We start from the raw sequence: 23,717 nt of genomic DNA on the forward strand, positions 1-23,717 counted from the left end.
TACGATATGTAAGTTTTTACATTTTATGTCTATGTATATTGTGTAGATAGAGTTTTAATCATAAATTGTAAATCTAGGTCTTTTCATGTGTTTATGGTTTCTTTACATGATAATATTTCACCTGTCCTGTTTATGTAACACTTTAAAAATCAGCAAAAGGGTTATATAAATAAAATGTATTATGAAACAAACGGCAAAAAACTATTATGTACATAGTTTAGTCCTATTCAGTGTCTACTCAGCACTTCTTGGCTTATCTCTTGTATTCATTAAATGGAGCATTTCTTGTCACTGTCCAGCAATAGTCTGCAAGCATTGATGGGCTCCATTTGCCCTGATAGCGTTTCTCCATTGTTGCAAAGTCCTGGTGAAATCACTCGCCGTGCTCGTCGCTCACTGCTCCCCAGTTTGGTGGAAAAAAATCTAGATGAGAGTGCAAAAAATGTATCTTTAGTGACATGTTGCAACCAAGGCTTTTGTATGCCTTGAGGAGGTTTTCCACCAACAACCTGTAGTTGTCTGCCTTGTTGTTTCCGAGAAAATTTATTGCCACTAACTGGAAGGCTTTCCATGCCGTCTTTCCCTTGCCACACAGTGCATGGTCAAATGCATCATCTCGAAGAAGTTCACAAATCTGAGGACCAACAAAGACACCTTCCTTTATCTTAGCTTCACTTAATCTTGGAAATTTTCCACGGAGGTACTTGAAAGCTGCTTGTGTTTTGTCAATGGCCTTGACAAAGTTCTTCATCAGACCCAGCTTGATGTGTAAGGGTGGTAACAAAATCTTCCTTGATTCAACAAGTGGTGGATGCTGAACACTTTTCCTCCCAGGCTCCAATGACTGTCAGAGTGGCCAATCTTTCTTGATGTAGTGGGAATCTCTTGCACGACTATCCCATTCGCAGAGAAAACAGCAGTACTTTGTGTATCCAGTCTGCAGACCAAGCAAGAGAGCAACAACCTTCAAATCGCCACAAAGCTCCAACTGATGTTGGTCATAGTTTATGCACCTCAAAAGTTGTTTCATGTTGTCATAGGTTTCCTTCAGATGGACTGCATGACCAACTGGAATTGATGGCAAAACATTGCCATTATGCAGTAAAACAGCTTTAAGACTCGTCTTAGATGAATCAATGAACAGTCTCCACTCATCTGGATCGTGAACGATGTTGAGGGCTGCCATCACACCTTCGATGTTGTTGCAGGCTACAAGATCACCTTCCATGAAGAAGAATGGGACAAGATCCTTTTGACGGTCATGGAACATGGAAACCCTAACATCACCTGCCAGGAGATTCCACTGCTGTAGTCTGGAGCCCCACAGCTCTGCCTTACTCTTGGATAGTTCCAAATCCCTGACAAGGTCATTCAGTTCACCTTGTGTTATGAGGTGTGGTTCAGAGGAGGAGGATGGGAGAAAATGTGGGTCCTGTGACATTAATGGTTCAGGACCAGAAGTTTCATACTCTTCCTCTTCTTCGTCTGACTCAAGTGAGAATGATTCTGGTGCATCAGGAACCGGCAGTCCTTCTCCGTGGGGTAGTGGGCGTATAGCTGATGGAATGTTTGGATAATGCACAGTCCACTTTTTCTTCTTTGACACACCTTTCCCAACTGGAGGCACCATGCAGAAGTAACAATTGCTGGTATGATCTGTTGGCTCTCTCCAAATCATTGGCACTGCAAACGGCATAGATTTCCTTTTCCTGTTCAACCACTGGCGAAGATTGGTTGCACAAGTGTTGCAGCATGTGTGTGGGGCCCACCTCTTGTCCTGATCTCCAATTTTGTAGCCAAAATAAAGGTGATAGGCTTTCTTAACCATAGTGGTTATACTGCGCTTTTGTGATGCAAAAGTCTCTTCACCACAAACATAGCAGAAGTTATCTGCACTGTTCACACAAGTACGAGGCATCTCTGCTCACTTTGGCTAAACACAAATGTGACCCTTTGCGAAATCAAACACTGACAAAGAGAGCATGACACTGTATGATTTCTAGAGCTGATATAGGACAATTTGTTCAGCAGAGTGATGTAAGCTTCGTTATGATTGCATCATCCATGACTTATAGGAATAACATGATGTAATTCATATCATGTATGACGCAATACCAGCTTCAGATTGCATCATTCATTGTTTTGCCTAAAAAGCAAGTACTGTCCAAACCCAGTCATAGATTTATTCATAGATCCAGTCAAAGATGTATTTTAGTCATTTCTGGTTTAAATTGAGATCCCTTCCCTTTATAACTCACTTATCCTCCGCCATTCCCAAGTCAAGGGTCGTATATACTGACCCAATAGCATATCTTAAAAACTAGAGCCAATCAACAATTTTAAGCATCATTTTCATTCTCAGTGACCCAGAATTAGTAAAGTTTGACTACATTTATTTCAGAAGCATTTTGGCTGTAGAGCAGTGATTTGAGTCAACAGTGTGATGCTGTTGCAAAAGAAAGCAAACATGATTCTGGGATGCATTAACAGGTGTGTTGTGAGCAAGACACGAGAAGTCATTCTTCCACTCTACTCTGCTCTGGTTAGGCCTCAGCTGGAGTATTGTGTCCAGTTCTGGGCACCACATTTCAAGAAAGATCTGGAGAAATTGGAGAGGGTCCAGAGAAGAGCAACAAGAATGATTAAAGGTCTTGAGAACATGACCTATGAAGGAAGGCTGAAAGGTTTATTTAGTTTGGAAAAGAGAAGACTTAGAAGGGACATGATAGCAGTTTTCAGGTATCTAAAAGGGCGTCATCAGGAGGAGGGAGAAAACTTGTTCACCTTAGCCTCTAAGGATAGAACAAGAAGCAATGGGCTTAAGCTGCAGCAAGGGAGGTTTAGGTTGGACATTAGGAAAAAGTTCCTAACTGTCAGGGTGGTTAAACACTGGAATAAATTGCCTAGGGAGGTTGTGGAATCTCCATCTCTGGAGATATTTAAGAGTAGGTTAGATAAATGTCTATCAGGGATGGTCTAGACAGTATTAGGTCCTGCCATGAGGGCAGGGGACTGGACTCGATGACCTCTCGAGGTCCCTTCCAGCCCTAGAATCTATGAATCTATACAGTTAGTGGCAAGGCATGACTTTTGGATCTGAATACAAATTTCCCTAACATTTGGGAGTGTTCAGATCTGTGGTTTTGGTTTGAACTCATCTGTAGTCTGAGATGTTTGAAAGCTTTCCACAATATGAATATTCCTCTTCAAGGGGAAGAATAAGGGAAAATGAAGAAGCAAGCATACAGCTTTATGTTTTTCAAGGGTCATAGATACTTGTCATTGTCTTGCTGCAGCCTCTTGTGAATTTAGAGGACATATACACACTTCAGTAACAAGATGAGAGAAGACAGTCAGCCTCACAAGTAACCTCATGCTTTCTCTTTGATTGTGCAACTCAGGATCACAATGAGAAAATGGGCACCCTAGATGCAAATGTCACATTCTTATCTAGTGTAAACCGGAGTAGCTCCATCGAAGTCACTAGAGCTACAGCAATTTACACTAGCTGAGAATCTGATACAGAATTTCCATGTTACATGTCAGGAAATGGCCTTTTGTAAACAACAACAGCCTATTACCTTCTGAAACGCAAGTACTGCTGAAGTGGCTTGCTGATAACAGTGCCTGACTGACAGATTAAAATTAAACATCCTGAAAGCAACGAAGAAATGGCTAACTAAGTTTGTGCTTTCATGGGTAACTGTGGATGTCATCTTTACACGGAAACAGGCAGGCGAATATGAAATGATAGAATACCAAGATATTGCATTTTAAAAACACAATGGAATTGTTCTAATCAAAGTAAGGACTTTCTGGCTATAGAATAAAAGGCATTTTCCCCCCAGAAGATCTTTCACTGAATCATAAATCAAGGATTAAGTAATTAATTTGTCATGTTATTGGCAGTTCACTTCCTTACACATAGCACTGTTATAGATCAGAATAATATAATTTCCCCTTTTTGTTTCTCTCTCTCTTTCTTGTTTTCTTCCCTTTTTTGTTCATTAGAAACCACAGGAAGACATTTTTGTAGTGAGGATATCATTCCTCCCAATCATATATCTTATTTGAGCAGAGTGAATTTGTTCCACATGTCTTTTGAACATGTGTTCCTTGCACAAAAATGTCTGGTTATGTAGAGAGGCAAATGAAGAGAAGGCTAGTGAAACTGGAGAAGCTCATTACAGAATAGGGTTTTAATTAATGTGTAAGAAAAAATATTGAGCAGTGAGAATGTATCTCCGGCCCTTTTGTACCTTTGCCTATGATATGGAAGCTACCAAAAGCTTTCTGTTTTGTTTTGTTTGCAGTGAGGATTGGAGAATATTGGTATCAATAAAAGTAAAGGAACTGAAAATGGGAACATTCTGCTGTCAAAATGTTCATCAGTAAGGAACTTTGCACACTATAAACTGCCATCACTTTGTGAATGGTGTTTCCAGTTAAGTCAATGGGAGATATGCGTGTGTGGGGCAGGATATAAATTTGAAAGCTGTGTGAATGAGAGATTGCTCACCGTGTTATGATGATAACTCATGTGGTGTATATGACAACCACAAAAGGATTATTTGTTAGGCTACAGTATCCTGTCTTTGGGGTCACGGATCACCCAATGACAGGTTCTGATGAAGAATCTCTCCAGTTTCATTATATGAGTGTATTGTCACTCCATATCCTGCGGGTAGAATTATGGAGGTGGAGTTCTGTGAAGATTGGTCTGAATCATTTCTCTGCAGTTCAGAGAATGCCTTCCAGCTTTGCTGATCACGTAGTTGAATTAGTCTCTCCAAGTAAATAGTTCATAGCTTTCTGATTTCCCTCCTGACCCTCACATTTACTTCAAACACAACTGTCCGAACTTGGGTCCTTCATTATCCAGTTCAGTTTCCTTGATAGATCAGTTTCGGCTCTTTCTTGAGTACATGTATCCACCTCAGGTTTAGCCAAATTATTGTGATTGTTTTACAGAGTATCTCAGACATAAGACATTAGCTTGAGTCTACCAGCCATTTTCCTAAATACCTATAAAATTACTTTATTTGAAGCAATAGGCTATTAAGTCACTTTGCTTTTCACGGATTTTGTAATTACATGATCCAAACTAATACAGAGTTTTACTGAGTGGAACTGAGAGAACCACCTTTGAAGTGTGTGGGTGGGGGGGGGAGCGAATGTAGGGAGGGATTATTAAAATAATTAAGGTAAAAATCAGGACAGAAGATATATCACTCTTGCATTGATGCTTTTTATCTGGGAAGCATAAACTGGGATTCAATGCAGTCCTCTTTATTTCAGTCATCAGTACTTGTCTTGATATAGGTACCTTGATATAGGTAAATATTGATGCATCAAAGAACTATACAAACTAATTGTTTAGCAATTTATCTAACCATTTGCTATTATGAATCTGTGGTACATATTGTCTGAACCTGTTCATTTTTTTAGGCTACATGATGAGCTACTATTTCTGTTTTACTCTTAGGAGCCAAGCCATGGTCCAACATTATGGAGATCCTGGAGGAAAAGGACGGGGTTGACACTGAACTGCTGGTTTATGCAATGACCTTAGTTAACAAGGTTTGTTTTAACATACTAATATCATTAGCAATATTAGTACTCATTTATTTTCAGTTACATAATGCTCAAAGGTGTTTTGGGCATTTGGCAGATATATAGCAAGACCAGTCTTGTCCCAAGAATTTACAGTGCAAGCCACTCAAAGCCAAACTGGATTAACCTTATCTAGAGAACACTACTTGTTGTTTTAATAATGTGCCTTTGGCTACCACTCCTACTCTGTTTTTGTAAATGTAACATTAACAACAGCAGATGACATGGTGAGGGGCACTAAATATATCTTTGTCTAAGTAAAATAAATATTCAAATGCTATTTAATCTCAACACGTAACAGATGTAAAATTCAGAGTGTCTTCTCTTTCCATCTTCTCTTTTCCATCCCTTAGAATACTACCAGATCTCCAGGTTAGTGAGGAAAATGAGACTTTATGGTAGCTAAAAGAGAAGTTAAGTCACTTTTCAAATTAATTGGCTGGAGTGGTGGGAAGGCTGAGCAGTTGGGTAGAGGGAGAGGTATGAGAGCATATTCACATGAGGTGAATATTGTGGTGCTTTGGGATTGTGTGAGGGTTAGGTAGCTAGAAAGAGGGGTCTAGGTGTTTGAGATTCTGTGGTGGGTGGGGTGGTGGGGTCAGGGATTTTGGGGGGCACAGGAGACAGATAAGGACAGTAGTGTGAGCACTAGATGGGCGTGGCAGTTTATGCATCAGTAAACTCAGGAGCAGCTTTCTGAAGGTTAGTTCACATCATTGTGCCAACCTATTAGTATGAATAAAACCAACGGTTACTCTTGTTATTTATCATTTGTGTAATGGTGCCAACCAGGATCAGGACTCCATTTTGCTAGGTGTTGTGCCATCACATAAGGAGACGCAGTTGCTGTCTCCAAAGATCTCAAAATTTAATTAGAAACAAGACTCAGCACATGAGTGTAACAAACCATAGGGACAGGGTGGACAAGCATAATGTTAATAAGATCCCATGGTTACAAAGGCTAGCTTTGCGCACAATTTGATGGTTCCAGAACATTTGATTTTTTTTCTCTATGCATCGAGTGTAATGAATTTAACAGGTCTGAATGCTAATGAAAGGGTTTCTGTTTGAAAAAGAGAAGGTGCCATGATTTTTTTCTTTCTTGCTTATAATTCTCAAAGGTTTTTATTACAAGTAGCTGTTCCATTGTAAAATCAAATGTTATCTAAAATATGCATGTACACTCACAAAAGAAAACCAAAAGGCCATAAAAATGAGAAGCTAGTTAGAAAAAAGTTCTTAACCTCTAAAGTAATCATCAAATGAGTCAGATTTTAAAAACTGACCTTTTAAAGAAGACAGAAAACCAGAATGTATTTAAGAACCAAAATACCATTGTGCTTTATGGTTTTGTTTAACAGGTCAGAGTGTTACTAACATTTTGATGTGTTAAATTCATTATATTCGTTCAAGTATCTTCAGTTTGTCAATTCTGGTCATAAATCACAATCTGAATTTATTCCTACTGCATAGTACTTTCTCAAGCTCTTGTTCATGGCTATAGTAAACACTTTTTGGTAAACTAGCTTCTCTTCTAATGCTTGGAATTGCCCTTGGAAACAGCCTGATAGGGCCAGATACCCCAGTAACATCACTGTTGTCATGATGTTTCATTGAAAACCAACTCCTGGTCCTGTTGAAATCAGTGGCAAAACTCCCACTGACTTCATTAGTAGAAGAAACCTTCTGAAAGGCATTTCTCGATTCACATATGTATATAACTCCCACTAAAGCAGGAAAACATGTCCTCAGGAGTCTTTTTCCATGCTCATTTCATGCTGTGGTATATTTCATACTGGGTTCCCTCTTTCTGGTGATTATACCTCTTAATTTTGTCTGGGAATTGTCAGCCCTAGAGTTTGCTTTATTACTGTATCTCGTATTGACTTATTTTCATCCCACAGTTGATTTCTTTAGGTCTGAGCCCATCATTCCTCCTTGTAACTTTTTTTAGGAGGGGCGTGTAGACCTAGCCTAAGAGACCAATTCTGCCACACTTATGCACATTGGGTGACACCATGCTCTAAAGTGGCTTGCATAATACTTGTAATAAGGTGCTACTCAACATGAGTGGCAGAATTAGTCTCTTAAGCTTATTTGGGCCTGATTCTCACTTGCTCTGCACCTTGTATAGTCATTAGCAACAACATAAACTGAATGTAAAATGCTACCACATCAAAATAGCAGTACATTACACCCACTTTGTAATGGTGTAAATGACTACCAGAAGTACAGGGCAAAAGAGAATCAGGCCCATTTCTGTTTAAAAAAATCTCTCTCCAACAGTTCATCTTCTCCCCGACTTCATTCTGCTGTTGAGCCATAATAATGGATTCATCACATGGCAGTCATTTCCAATACTAGGCTGGGAGGGCATATTGCTATACAAACTGTACTATGACTTCACTGCACAGTAGCAGTGTGTGGCTAATGGTAGTACTGTGAATTCACCAGCAAAAAAAAGTCTAGACTGTGATAAGAAAAACTCTGTATTAAACCCAGAAACAAATAGAAATGGGAGTTCAAAAAGTTATTGTGGTGTAAATTATTTTTATATAAATATTCTTTATTTTCAAGTTTGTGAAAGTGCCTCTCGACTGTTAATGGTAAATGTTTGTCCCACAATTAGAAATGCTTTATATATGCAGGAACTCTTAATAAGCCCCTTTAGACAAGGTAGCAAGCATCCCTTCAGTAAGATTTTAAAGAATGAAAAGGAAGGAAGGAACTGATATTTCTGCTGTCTAGATCAACTTGTACATTAAAAATACTACTATTACCTAAGGACTTAAAGACAGTAGGCACATGGCTTGGGATGATTGTTCCTGGCTGAGCATCAATCAGCTGTGTGGCTCACCCTTCTCCTTAAGGCTGAAGAGACAGGAATCAATAGGAAACCAGCCTGCCTTGCTCAGATAGAAAAAAATAAAAAAAGGTTTATCTCTCTGCTTCTATTCCTGTGCTTAATACCTTAATATTTGCTGCTTTTTAGTTCTGCAGTTAAGTAGAACCAGGGAAGGATCCGTGTGTGTGTGTGTGTGTGTGTGTGTGTGTGTGCGCGCGCGCCCATATAGATTTATTTATTGACCCACATTTTCAGTAGTTTTTCAGGAACCAGTAACATCGATTTGTTTTGCTCATTATCTTTTTCTTACATATTTTCACAGAGTTTTTTGTTAGACTCTGCTCCACTTGATGTTTTATTTTTCTAGCTGTGTCTTACTAACCCCACTCTTTGTTTCTTGTTTAACCAGAATCACGTACACTGCCACTTACAAATTCTTGTAAAACTTTTTTAATTCTCTTCAAACCAAATCATTGTCAATGTTGTCCCTTTGATTCTCAGACGCTGTCGGGGTTGCCAGATCAGGACTCTTTCTATGACGTGGTGGACTGTCTGGAAGAGCTAGGCATCGAAGCTATTTCACAGAGACACTTGAACAAGAAAGGAACAGACTTGGACTTAGTTGAGCAATTTAACATTTATGAGGTAACATAACATGCCCTGTTTTATGCATCTTACAGCTTGTGCAAACTTCAAAGCTGGGGGCTGGGAGGGAGAGAATGTAACCTAGGTGAAACTTGGTTATCTATTTTATTTTAAAAGAAAAACATCTGGTTGCTGGAAGTGTTACACACATTTCGTATATGTGACCTACTCCGATACATGACTACATGCAGTACAAATGCATTTCATATTAGACATAGGTTATACGTCAAAGTGAAACAGCACATTTACTAGCCTCTTTAGAGGCAGTTCTGCCTGCAATTAAAACTCTTTCTCAAACTGCTAGTTACACATCAGACTCCCTAAGTCAGTAAAAGTTCTTTCCATATGCAAAAGCATTCAGTGCACAAAAAAATGTCCCGCCTACATCAGCTTCACATATACAGCTTTCTCCACAATTGATTGCCCAGTGAGTCCTTGTTTACAAGTTTATACTGGATCAATTCCTACCCGACTTGCAGTGATTGGATACTGACTGACTCCACATTCACCACCTGTGAAATATTTATGTGCAAAGATAGGATATTTGGTTTCTTAACAATTAGACACTTTTCAGACTTTGCTTTTTTTAGGCCGAAAGTAATATAAAGTGCATGTGAATTTATGTCATGGTGCAGTGAAATAAAATTACTGCCTCTAGTACTAAGTCCAGCTGCAGAGACGTTGGGCCTGCTTCTCTTCTTTCTTATGCCAGCTTTACCCCATGGTAACTCCATTGATTTTAGTGGAATTACTCCTAATTGATACCAGTGTTAGATGATTCAGGCAAAACATAGGTATAGAGACCTGAATGCTCCGCTGAATGTAGTCACACCAACTGAAAACTTGTGTGGCTCATTGGAGAATAAGGTCCAGAAACATGCTGTCTGGTTTTTGAAATCCATCATGATACCAGTTGACAAGAGCGGGTTTTCTCAACTTTACTGAGTAGTAAAAACAGATAACAAACTTGCATGCCAGTTTAATATCTTTAATTTCTTTCTTGATTGAGAAGAAATTTGTAGCACAGTGGGCTAGCTTGCCTTTATTATATGTACTGCTTTGCATTATATCCTGCTTTGCATTATATTCAGCAGTAATGCAAGAAACCTACAGGCCTGTGTCCTGTAAGACATTAGCTTCAGCAAGTTAGGATAAGGCTTGAGGCTTATGAACTTTGAACAGCTAAACTTTGCACAGATAAACGGCCTAATGGAAAACACCAAGTATTTGGGGAGCTGAAAATAGAGTTTAAGGGTAAGTTCTGACCACAGGTACATAATGCAACCACAGATGTTGTCCAGGCAACAAACTGACATACATAACAGGTATATGAGATACACCTAAGACTAGCCTGCTTGCTTATATAGCTTTTCTTACAAGTTTCTTATTTTTGTATAAGTCTGATTCTTTGTTTTATTATAATAGGTTTATAGGTCTATATTAGAGTATATTTTGGCTGTAACACAAAGGACCTGCAGGTCACATCCTGTATGTTGAGCTAAGGCAAAGTTCGCATACATATGTTTGGGACCTTTCACCGAGATAGATGATGATGCGCTAAAGCATAAGGTCCATATATGGCTGCAACCTTTAACATGGAGGATGCGTTAAAGCAGGTTGGCATAGGGGCTTTCCTAAGTTCATACCCTTTTAAACCTAACAGGTACACCACACCTTGGAACTTGGAAAGAACCGAAATAACCAGTTAGGGCAGAAATAACAAATGTGATCCTAACCACAAAAGGGGCATGGTAACGAATGGATGTATATGATAATAAGTTGAGATCATTGATATACTAACCTATAGGGAAAAGACACTCCGACATTAGTAAGGTGAGGAAATACAAATAAGGAAAAGTGGGGAAATCCCCTACTGAATATGCATCAAACATAGCGGCGTCAGCGTAACATATTATAAAAGTGGCATCCCAGCCTATGGGGTGGTAGGAGGAGGAGGTGTAGTCCTTGGGAGGTGCCAGAATGATGGCCACTGGTGATGATGGGATGACAAGGAAGATGATGGTTAATGTTTCAGGTTGTTTTACAGGAGATGCTGTGAGTATATGGATGTGCAGATGTACATTCTGTAGTTTCTCCATCTTACTAAGTCGGGGTGTTTGTGACTGTGCTAAATGTATTATTAAACTATATTTGTAAATATAAAAGAGTTCCTATAGGGTGAGTGTTGCAACTGCGCACATTGAATAACACTGGGTCTGATCTTGGAGAAAGAACGTGGCAACCCTCAAAGTGATAACTGGGGATTCTTAAGTAATCAATATAATTTAATACGTAATCTAAAGATCAGGCAACCGATTGTAGCAACATTAGTAAAGTTCCAAAGTAGTGTGCTATGTATAATATCCCCATGGCCCTCGTGTAGCTACTTTCTAGAGAGTAGAAAATCTAGTGGCCAGACTGAGTTTCAAGAGATGTGGATTTTGTTTATGGATCTGTCCCAGACTTCCTGTGGGACTTTGGTAAATCACTTAACCTCTCTGTGGCTCAGTTTCCCCATCTATAAAATGAGGATTGTACATCATTACCTCCAGTGGTAGGGTGGGAATTCACAAGACTCAAGGTAAAATCCTGTCCCTTTTGAAGTTGGTAAGAATTTTGCCATTGAATTAAATAGGGCCAGATTTTCTCCCAGGGATTTTCAAAGGCATGAATGGGGATGAGGTGCCCAAATCCCACTGTAATATGATGGGAACTAGACATCTAATTCCCTTAGATTTTGAAAATCCCAGCCTAAATGTTTACAAAGTTCTTGAAGATCTGCAGATGAGGGGGTCTATGCAATCCCAGTGTATGAATAGCAGCAAGATGAGTATGTAGCAGCTAAAGAGGAGTAGCTGTTGTAATGGTGAGTATAGTAAGAGTCAGTTAAGTTATGCTGGGAGCAATGACTTCATGGTTGGGGATGATGTGCAGCTACATATTCATTGTTAAAATGTGAATGAAAACATAGGAAATCTAGAGCTAACGTGAAAAGTCTCCCCTTTTGTTCCTTTCAGATGACACTGAGACATGAGGATGGAGACGAGACTGCTGATCCCCCACCCAATGGGCGCAAAGACAGAAGAAGGGCCAGTCTTGGCTCCAGTGAACGAAGGGGATTAGAGCGCAGGAGAAGCCGCAGACATTCAGCCCAGAGCATCAAAAGCACTTTATCAGCTCCTGCAAGTCCTTGCAGTCAGTCGAGTCCAAGCTTCATGTTAGGCCATGGGCAGCGTATTGAAGATCTTAGTGAGAAGTAAGTGCTTGAGACAAGAAACATTCCTTTATTCTCATTATTGTGCCTTTCTATTGTATTCATTGCACATTATTGACTCTGATCATGGCAAACTATTCAGTTATTTCATTTCCCCCCACCTTTCTTTCTTTCTTTCTTTCTTTCTTTCTTTCTTGTAATGGACAAAAAAGCAAAATGCTACTAGAGGTTTAAAGGAAGAAAGATGTGATCATTTGGTTCTTCTATATTCACCTGCCTTTAAGATGCATATGTTCCCTATGAATACCTGCCTGTCAGTACTATATTTCATTGATCTTCAGAGAAACAAACCTTCAAAGCAATCTGTAAAATAAACAAATACATTCCTGAGTTTGTATTACCATTTGTCCCATAGGAATGGATGTAAACAACATGAGATGGAACATTCATAAAGTGAGATCTTAACAACATTTATTGATAGAATTTTCATCTACTGTAATATATGGACAGAATTTCCATCTAATATATCCATTTAGTAGAAGATTCAAATTCTATAGGGAGGTCCTGGTGAAATCATAAACATCATGATTTATTACACTTGTGCAAAGTTATTTTTGTGTGATTGGAATGAATTCATATGAGGCATTTTCTTTTTACAATCGGTGTTCCAAAATGTATATTCATATTTTCTTTCAAGGCTTGAGTTGTTTTGAATAGATGTGATGTTATATTTAAGAATTAACAAATGAGATGCAATAAAGACCAACTGGGGAGGAACCAGTGGCCCAGAAACAAGGCTAGCCATTCAATCTAACTGGTTATTACTGCTTGAGAAGTGCTCTGGACTGAGGTATTTATTGACATTATAAGACTAAAATGAAAACCGATAGGTGTTTGAATTTTCTTTATTGCCAGTGCCATTCCAGTTCATCTGGACAGAGTTTTGTTAGAGAAAAGCGGGAGCTGCTGGTTGTCAGCACCTCTGAAAATCAGGCACAAAGTGTCTTGAGCTGGGAAACCAGAAACTGAATCACATTAAACAAATGAAGACGTAATGTTTGTGAAGTTCTTTGAGCATTTCTGATGGAAGATACTCTATACAATCCTGGAGCTTCAAAATTCTGCCAGTCATGTAGGAAACTTTCTATCTTGCAAACTAAATTTTACCGAATAACAATGTATTCCTATTAAAAAGACCCTTCCTTCAGAATACTTGAAATTTGAAGGCTCCAGCACTATTAAGTAGTAGTGGTATGTCATATACTGCATAGTGGCTTCTCAGTATATTGAGGACAAGTCCACAGACCGCTCTGGCACGTCTGGTGAAGATATACTATGCTGACAGGAGAGCGCTTTCACGTTGGCATAATTATTCCACCTCCATGAGAGATGGCAGACATAGCATGGTGTAAACACCACTTTAAGTCAATGTACGTCGCACAAGGAAGATGTTGTTTTCACACCTCTGAGCAACATAAGTTATATCGACATAAGCAGTAGTTTAGACCAGCTCTCTATGTCCAATGCATTTGTCATCATTCCATGTTGTCATTTGACGTCTCATTCATGTTTGTTTTTGGCTGGGTCTATAGTGAATTCGAGCCTGAGGGCCTCGTGGTCTTACAGGCTGATGACAAGGATGACAGTGCATTTGAAGCTGAACTTCAAACATCTTCAATGTGAGTGTTGCTGCAGCTGCTCTGCATGGAACACCTCTTGCATGGTTCTGGGCTTTTTCATTACCTCTTGGTGTCTAGAACACATGCAGTGGGTGTGATTGACTCCTTAGGGTGATGCATTTGGGTTGAAGAAATGCATTTTATTTCAATGCTTTGATCCTGGATTGATTTTTCTGTTGTAATCAAAGACATGCAAGCACGCTGAGTTATCCTTCCCGAGTTACACTACACTTGGTCAGTTTTACGATTTTTTTGTCATTTGCATTCGCCCTGTTGTTTTCTTTGTTTCATAGCTGGGAACTGGAGAATGCATAACAGCCAGATGGAAAAAAACAGTCTATCCCAAATTACACCATCCTAATCCCCAACACACAACCCTCTAACACGCTCTATGTTTAAATCTGTGTTCATCTTCTTTTGAACCTGATATTTTGCTAGTCACTTTCTTTGTCATCTATATTTTAACCATTTTCAGACAGATCTTGTCCCCAGCTCTGGATGTATTGGCAGTGGGCAGGAGCAAAGTACTACACTTCATTCTCCCACTCAGTTCTTGCCATACCAGAGATTGGGCCTGTTGTTTCTTCACTCCTGGAAAATCCCTGAAAGCTGATTCTTTGAAATTCCATCCAGTTAGCCTCTTGAGAGGATAGCCTGCTTTGCTGACTATTCATCCGTATGACTATGTTTCTTTCTGGACATGCAAAGAAGTAGCCTATATAATTGAGTATCATATTTGATAAAGGGTTCTTTAAAAGCTAACTTTAATGTAGTGTATAAGTCTTAGAATGTCTTGAAGTACTTAGAAGCATAGCTAACCCCTCTGATTCATTATTTGCATTGGCTGCATCCTGTTTCCCAAGCTATAAGCATTAAAGCATCAAAATAATGTCTAGGCACCACAAATCTGTTAGTCTCAGACTTAATTATTTTTTAAAAACTCGTGAAAGCAACATAACAGCATTAGGGCGAGAGCAAAGGCATATGGTTTATCAGTTTGATCAAGGCAGAATATTTGCCTATTGAGACCAGAAGTTCGTGTATTAATGAAAATGAGTCTGACCCTCAGAACTCTGGACCATGTTTTTGCCACACCTGGCTACTACTTAGGGGAAACATTTTCCCATTCCATTTCAGGATCTCTATGCAGAGAAATCATTTTGGACTATTGTTTCAAAATAGTCATTTTGTGGGCTAGTCATTGTGCCTGAGAAGTAGGAATATTATTTTCTAAAGGGCCTCAAAACTAAACAACACAAAATTATGCTCAGAAATATGATAGAGAGGTCTCTTTTTTCTATTTTTTATAGAAATATGGTTCCTATGGAATCTTAGTAAGTTTTTTATTCATGTTGTATCTGAGTTTAGTCACAGAGTTGGTGAAAACATGGAAAAAAAATTGCAAAAATGTCTTCAAAATATTTTTGTTGTTTTTCCTCAAAATATTGCGATTTCAATACATATTGTTCCAATTCTGAAAAATTTCAGCAAGCGGCAAGCTCTCATCCACTCCCCATGGGGGCATGTTTGTTGTGGGTCCACAGCCCCACCTCCACTGCCCATATGAACAAGTATTGGAGTCTCGTCTTAACTAAAGGCATGTTACATCTACAAAGGTATATCAAAAGCCAGCTGAGTGCTCTACCATAGTGAAATTGTCAGCGCCTGACCTCTGCAGGCATAACATTTCCAGCCGCCACAGCCTGGTGATACCTTTGTTTCCCACCCGTGAATTCGGCCTATAGAAATTACAGGAGGAAAAGGCCCAATTTTCACCTGGGATCAGATCTAGTGCCCATTTAAGTCAATGGAAAGACTCCCTTTCAGTGGGCATTGGATCCAGCCCCTAGTATATCCCCGAGCAAATGCAGGATTGTTATTTACAGTGTATTTTGCAGGGCTCTATCTATTTTAGTTATAAAATATCCCCAGCTATGAGGCTTCAGCCAGTTTCCTTGGAGACGCTTACAAATTCGCTTCACCATTAGGAAAACTTTACTGGTATTCAGCCTAATTTTCTTTTCCTTACATTTACTTCCTTGCTTCTGCTGGTAGTTACATGGTATATATGTCACTTGATTCTGATGTTGGCTTTACACTGGAATAACTTCATTGACTTCAGTGGAGCCACTCCTGGTTACACTCTTGGGAGATCAGAATCAGTCCCACATAGTATATTGTGTTTCTTTTTAGACTATATTCTTCTTGGTTATTTATGGACTCCATTCCCCAGATCGCTGCAGGCTCTAGGTACCTCAGAGTACTCCTTTGCAGAGTGTTCCTCTTCCCTTTCTTTCTACTCCATTCAGATGGTTTGGCACATATTTTGCTTTTGTTTACCACATCAAACAGGTTGTTCAGAGTCATCTGCTTTGTGTCAACAGGTAAGATTTACTGCAATGGCAAGGAAATAAGTCTTCCAAAAAGAGAAATTTATGGTGGCAGTAAAGCAGAAAAGACAATAGTATCCAAATTCTGTTTTCATTTGCAGTGCTGTAAATCGAGCAAAGCTGCCTGAAGCCAATGCAGTTACTCTGATTTACACCAGTGTAATTGAGAGCAGACTTTGGTTTTAAGATGGGAAAAGGTCAGACTATATATCTTTAAGGGCGAGCAAGTGGAGAACTTGTAGGTCTTTTTCATCATGTTGGCAACCATCTTCCAAAGTAAATGCACCACTGTTTTATATGTGGTTCAAAACAAATAAGGGACAAAATCTGTTCTGTTAGTGTGGTTTAACTGAGAGCAAAAGCCATCTTTTATATACCCATTATAAATACTTAACTAAAATTATACTAAGTGTGGGGGGGGGGGAGAGGGGAGAACGGACTTTTACAGACAGGCATTTTGCTGCAGGCATATTTCTGTTATCTAGACTCTTGACATTTACTTTAGGCCTTACACTCACAAGTTTGCCTTGCACTAGACCCCTTTCTGTTTCCATTATGCGGTGAGCTCAATAAAGTTTGGAAACACTTTAATCCTATTAAAATATGACATTTAGAATGATTCAAGGATGGAACCTTCTCAACTTTTTCTTTCCTGCTCAGAATTTACTAGTCTAAATCTATGGGCCTATCGTAGGATTTTATTTTAAAAATAATAGACTTCTTACCGAAGCGTTTCTATATTTTATGTGTGATGCTAGCTTTTTTTTCAGCCATGCCAATGAGGAGTCAAAGAAGACAATAAAGAGTAGCAAGATCTTGCATGATAGTTGAGTTTTCATTTTACACCCTTAAAGAATCGTGTGTGCAGTGGTCACATGAGTCTTAATAGACAAGTCAAGTGACTGTGTTTCACTTTTGGTTCTCATACTGACAGAGCTGAAGGCATATAGTTTGATGTGCAGCTACGTGGTAGTGGAATTCCTCGGTATGGTTCTCACATAATGTGCTCTTCATGGGCCCATCCACGCACAGCAATACATCAGGAACTGCCGCTCCTCAGTCTTTCAAATGAGCGCAATGATGAGCCTATTCCAAAAAATCTGATCTGACCAAGTGTTTCCCTTATATCGTTATTACACAAAGAAAATCTTCTACCCCAGAAATACTTCAAATGAATTCTGTCAACAAGACTTAGTGAGCTTTCTCTGGGAAGTCGAAAGTAGATTTACACTAGTGGATCTTATCAGCATTTAAGCAAAGAATCTATCTATGTTTTATGGGGGATTTAAATATAAAGTGTTTTCAAATAATCTACTGAGACTTAGAACGTTGTGAATACACTTTTACCCCGATATAACGTGACCCGATATAACACAAATTCGGATATAACACGGTAAAGCAGTGCTCCGTGGAGGCGGGGCTGCGCACTCCGGCGGATCAAAGCAAGTTCGATATAACGCATTTTCACCTATAACATGGTAAGATTTTTTGGCTCCCGAGGACAGCGTTATATCGAGGTAGCGGTGTAGTTAAGTTTAGGTGATCATGCCATCTTATTAGACTCCCTTTTTATTTTTTAGTTTATAATATGTTTCCTTGACTGTTGTTTGTTCTGTCATTTTTTTAATTGCCAAAAAAATAACATGAGCATTAGTCACTCTACATGCTCAGCTGGAGCTTGTACTGCAAGAAAATAACTGGGCTTGCATTAGGATGTTCTGGTGGTACCACAGGACCCTAGCAAACAAGCAATAAGTAGAAATTCTGGGAGGCCTATCAGGCCTAAATAAGCAGGCTCATATGGTGACAGAGGTTGTTATGACTTTACACTCTACCAGTATTAAACCAAGTGTATAGGGAAGGATGACCAGTTCAGGGGTAAGTTTCCCCTAAAACTTCCCAATCTTATTTTGTGTTTTGAAGAAGCTTTTCCTCCAGGAGGATTCTGTAGAGGAGGAAAGAAGCAGTGGCTAGAGACGAAAGAGGACATGATATACTTGTGACGAGTGTTCAAGTCTGCTGGCACCCCCTGGAGGAGGACCTCACAGTCAAGATGCACTTTGCTCTTCTAGTGCCACTAGGGAAAAGCCCTTCAGAATAGTGTAGGAATTTTGAAGTTAAATCTGCACCAGGTTTTCAGTGTCTCATTTGGAAGAGCCTCCATGAGCTGAGAGTAACTTGGGGGTATCCTAGCTGCACCTGACATAGTCCATTATCAGTGGAATTATGCTGAGCCTTAGAAAGGGGCTGGACTTCCTTCAAGCCTCTTGGAAAAGATGGGGGGTTACCGTCTTGAAACAGGACAGAGAGCTGTGCAAACATTAGAACTGTCTGGTTTTGTGTGTTTTAATATTGGAAGACCTACGTGAAGGGATTATAGTTGAACACTTTTTGGTTTCACCAGAAAACTATATGTAAATATGAGATCCTGAAGAGGGTTTTCTCTGCTTAACTTTGGACTGTCTCCAGCTGCACAGCCCATAGCTTTGGCTATAGTGGCCCATAAATTTTTGTGGTGAGCCAGGCCTCCAGGGGAAGGTATGTCCAAAGTACATCTAAGACTTTTTACAATTTTATGATTTCCATGGCTTCTGACATTCTGACTATAATCAATCCTTGATTTCCCCCCTCCACCCACAGAATTTACTGTGTCAAAATTGTAGCTCTAGTCACAGGGTTTTGAACTCTGTTGACTTTCCATTGTGATAGCTGATATTTCTTGGTGCTATGAAAACATAAATCCAAAGTACTATGGAACAATTGAAAGGCAGATAGGTTTGGTTTTTTTTAATTAAATGATGATGAACATATGTCAGATCCCTTAGGTTTGGCTGAACCTGCTATTTAAAAAAAGAGAAAAGGGCAATTGGGGTTGCATATAGCACTTGACTCTGCTGGCCTATCAGGAGCTACTGTAATGAAAATAATTAATAGCAATAATAACAACAATATATGAGTAGGGAGACCCAAGATTAAGGATTTAAGGGGACCTATCTAATGGTAGGACATCATTGTGAAATAGAGAGGGTTGTAAAAAACTAACGTTTATCGTTTAGTGGAAAGACATTGAGTTGTACTTTCTCTTGCTTGAGATTTGCCCCATTTTTGTATCTGAGACAGTAATCCCAGGCAATAAACATCTCCTATAGAAGCAATAAACACAGAGGCATAGGCTGCAGTATTCATATACTGAAGGACCCATTCATAGACACTCTAGGGTAGGCCACCTAGCATTATGGTTCTTCTTGAAGTAAAATGACATAAGATTATATATGGAGGTGGAGGGGATGTTCTTTTCATTTATTTCATTAGCCACTGGTATGGACAAAAAAAAGTGAAGAAATGAAGATGTAAGAATAGTGGTCCTCAGAAAAGAGTGGTGCACGGAATGGCAACTGTTCATAATATCAAGCCCTTGTTAGTCTCTGACAACAGTACCTTTGGCAATAAAAATAGTTCTGTTAGGGCCCTGCTATTTTAGCTTGGGGACAGATTTCCTTTGTTATGTCCCTCATGCGTTCAGCAGGCGGTAACAGTAGCAGATGAAATGAAGAATGAAGTAGTGCAGATTTGAAGGGACAGCTGATGAAAGGAAGCTAAAAGAAAAAAAAAAGATTTGTTTAGTCAGACGATTTTAAAGAGAGTCTTAGAGTGGTCTGGAGGAAGCTAAGGAAAAATGAGGGGAGATAAGAAACTGATCAAGAACAGTTTTCGCTCCCAACCTAAACCATGTGTATTAGAATCTATTAATTTATATGTCTCTTGCCCTATTAAAATTTGGATGTTCAAAGCTCTGCCACTGACATTGAGCAACTTGCACAGACCCTCTGTAAATCAATGTCATCATCATCATCACTCCCATAACCGCATTGGGGCACCACCATTGATGAGCAATCAACCAGTTGTCTTCACCCCTGACGATTGTGTGTCAGTGCTTGAGGCTCCGCGAAGTCCATTCTTGTACACTCTTTTATACATCAGCGTACCCTTTCATAAAATGTGTGTAACAATGTGAATTGCTTTGGGTTCATTGAACAAAAGTATGATATATAAGTATTATATAGGTGTAAAGTGGTATTTATCATATTGTATAGAAAAGAAAATAACAGGAAGTTAAAAAGCAAAGAGCACTGTCACATATGAATAGAGAAAGGAAACATATTTCCCCTTTCAACATTCATTACCCTCCTTCTCATTTTCCAAACTTTAATATAAGTCATGGTAAAAGGCCATATCACAGAAATGGCAGGATTTTTGACCTATTAATTAGACATATTAATTTTCCATTTGATCGCTAATACAAGTAAAATCCTTTCTACAGAGTGGGCCAAATTCTTGCTAATGTATGCCTTAGGCAACCCGTTATCAATAAGATTGCATGTGATGTAAATCAGCAGGCTACTAATTTTATCCAGTAAAACCATTTTATTGAAAATACTTGATGGACATGTGGCTTACTTTGTTAGCTTTTGTTTTCTAAGGGGGGAAAAAACCCAACAGTGTAAATAACCTTTTCCTCCAGAGTCATAATTTGATTAATTTGAAATGTTGGCAACTCTCCTTTTTGCTGTTTAGCCTTACATATAAGACTAATTAAACCTCTTTTGTCCGGGAAAGGAAAGACTGTACCGGAATGCTCTTAAAAGGAAGAAAAGGGAAGCCTTTTATGATCAGAGGTGCTTCAGATCATTTGTTTGTTTTATAAGGGCTGAGGCAGTTAACTATGAACTGCACTGTTTAACCTAGGAAAGTGGAATTTGAGCCATAAATTTATGACAGCAGCAAGCAATCCTGGAAGGAAATAAAATTGATATCCACTATGACTTGTAAAGTCCACTCCTTGATGGAACATTTTTCATTTTCTATTTATTCACCTGTAAGGAGTTCAGGAAAGCTGCTTTCCAAGTGCTCTGCGAGAGGGAAAACAGATTTGATATTTGAATGGAAAAAAATCTGAAAAGCAAAGTGCCTTGAAATCAACCCTAATGTTTCATTTAAAAAATAACTTTTGGAGGGATAGTGTCCACAGTCATGTTATCTCACGTCAGTGAGCTTGGCCAGTGATGTGCAGTGGATACTTAAATAGGTAATTTGAAGAAACTAAAATGAAAAGAGCTTGTATGCTGATGCCTTAATTTTTAAACAGTAAGCAGTACACACAGGCATTTGCCTGCCTGATGGTTTCGGAGAAGTGGGAGAACAATGTCCCGTAACTTAACTAGGATTGCCCAATCTTATCATTCTGAGGACCACTGCATAAGAGAGAAAATCTCTCATGACCCACCTTCCCTCCCTATATTTCAGTGCCCCACTACTTGGCTCTCAAAATACTTAATTCTGCAGATTATCTAGGAAGGACTCATAGGCCACTGGTCCCTAGACCCACTTTGCAAAAATCACTGCCTTAGGGCCTGTTCCGCTGCCTATTAAAGTGAGAGGGAAAGCAGGTTGATTTTAAACTGTTGACTGTAATGGCAGTTGAATCAGGCCCTAAAAGAACAGGAATCAGATATTGAACAGAGGTCTTTGATACACTAATATTTCATTGAGTAAAACTTGCATAAATGCTCACGCAAACCAAATGATTTTTGGTGAAAAAACTCAAAATAAACATTATTACAAAAACATCCTTTGCTAGTTCCTCTCTGTTGTGGACCAGATTTTGCTACTCAACCACAATGAGGAATCCCTTACCTTACTCCATAAAAAGTCCCATTGATACTAAGGACAGCAGAATCTGGTCTTATATTGAAAATTCTTTCTCTGTTAGAGTATCAGAGGGGTAGCCGCGTTAGTCTGGATCTGTAAAAAGCAACAGAGGGTCCTGTGGCACCTTTAAGACTAACAGAAGTATTGGAGCATAAGCTGCGTCTGACGAAGTGGGCATTCACCCACGAAAGCTTATGCTTCAATACATCAGTTAGTCTTAAAGGTGCCACAGGACCCTCTGTTGCTTTTCTCTGTTAGAAATATCCTCCCAGCTACTTCCTTCAAATTCCCTATTAGCCATTTTTTCTGTTGGAAAATAATTAAGAATTTGAGAATTGCCTGTGTTTCAAGCTGCATGTTGGAACATTGAGAGGCTGAGGCACTAAAAATAATGCTTGTTGAAATACTAAACTCTGTACTGTAGGGAGCAATCTTGTTCTGACTGGGGGATGGACTAGATAATATAAAGAGGTTTTCTTCATTTCTGGGTTCTCATATTCTGTGATATTAGCATACCATAGTGTCATGCTTTCAACTCTTGCAGAAGGATCAGAGTCACAAACTTTAGAATTTTCAAACACCTTGTTTTTGAAAGCCTTAATCCAGATCTATTGTCTGGTTGTACTGCTGTTCCTTATCATCCTGGTTATTTAATAGTTGCAGCATTCTTTTCCCTTGTGTTCTCAGAGACTGCTTCTAACCACATTGTGGGGTGCACAGATATTAGATTGAGACTCCACTAATGAATAATTAGAACTTGGATTTAAGCAAAAAAGGATCATGTAAAGAAAACATTGAGATTCTTCTGTGTCTGTGTGTGTGAGTTATTTTCTTTAGTTAGCACCTTATTGATTTTGCTTTTCCCTTTCAAATAAACTTGTAGGTTGGCCTTTCAGTTGTTAGTTTTTTTTCTTCAGTCTCTGTTTTTTAAAGCTTATGTTTCATTAACTCGAGGAAGCTATTTAATGTAAGTAGCAGGAACAATCTGATAGATTCAAGTTTGATTTTATTTTTAAATTAAAAGAAAGGAGAAAGGATTATCCATTACTTTTAAAGCTTTGGTTACGTTGCTTTTCGATTCCCCTGGTATATTCTGTATCCATAAACTGCACTTTATAATCTTGCTAAACCTACATGTACTTTAGAGGGGCTATAAATATTTCCCTGTCTAACTTTGGGTTCTTGCCATGGAAATAACCAAACAACAGCTTCGCCCTATTAGATATCTGTTAGTTCTCTTGGCTGATGATACTCTTTTAAAAGTATTTGCCCTCTTTGGTGGATAACAGAAAGCCATTTTAAAGCTGAAATTTAATTATTCATTGTTCCAGAATTTGTTTTTACAGTTTTAAAGCACTAATTGCAAAATTCTGATTTGTGATTGATATCATGGAACCTAAGTAAGCCAGTGGTGGCCTTAATGTTGGTCAAACATGCCAGTCCATACAGTGCTAGCTGTAAGTTCTGTAGAGATAAATATTTGCTTTGTGCTAAACTTGATAAAGTAACTAGGCCACTGCTGAAAACCTTGGCAGGTTTTGGAGCTTAATTTCATTGAATAGTTTCCACTGAATCATTTTTCTTAATCTAATTATACTATTGCATTGGCACAAAATCTACAT

The 23,717-nt window shown here is 38.9% G+C and overlaps 1 protein-coding gene across 10 annotated transcripts in view; it reads left to right on the plus strand.

The window, feature by feature from the left end:
• The window catches only part of FHOD3 (formin homology 2 domain containing 3), a 644,613-nt gene that overhangs the window by 461,471 nt on the left and 159,425 nt on the right, over positions 1-23,717 (plus strand). For 5 of the 10 annotated variants that reach the window (XM_034761350.1, XM_034761355.1, XM_034761352.1 and 2 more), the window contains exons 8-11: positions 5,486-5,580; positions 8,960-9,103; positions 12,121-12,359; positions 13,910-13,996. In XM_034761350.1, coding sequence (XP_034617241.1) covers positions 5,486-5,580; positions 8,960-9,103; positions 12,121-12,359; positions 13,910-13,996 — 565 coding nt within the window. The remainder of the gene's footprint in view (positions 1-5,485; positions 5,581-8,959; positions 9,104-12,120; positions 12,360-13,909; positions 13,997-23,717) is intronic. The other 5 variants (XM_034761354.1, XM_034761357.1, XM_034761359.1 and 2 more) reach the window with 1 other exon arrangement.

The sequence above is a fragment of the Trachemys scripta genome, chromosome 2, assembly GCF_013100865.1.
Source record: "Trachemys scripta elegans isolate TJP31775 chromosome 2, CAS_Tse_1.0, whole genome shotgun sequence".
NCBI classification, from domain to species: Eukaryota; Metazoa; Chordata; order Testudines; family Emydidae; genus Trachemys; species Trachemys scripta.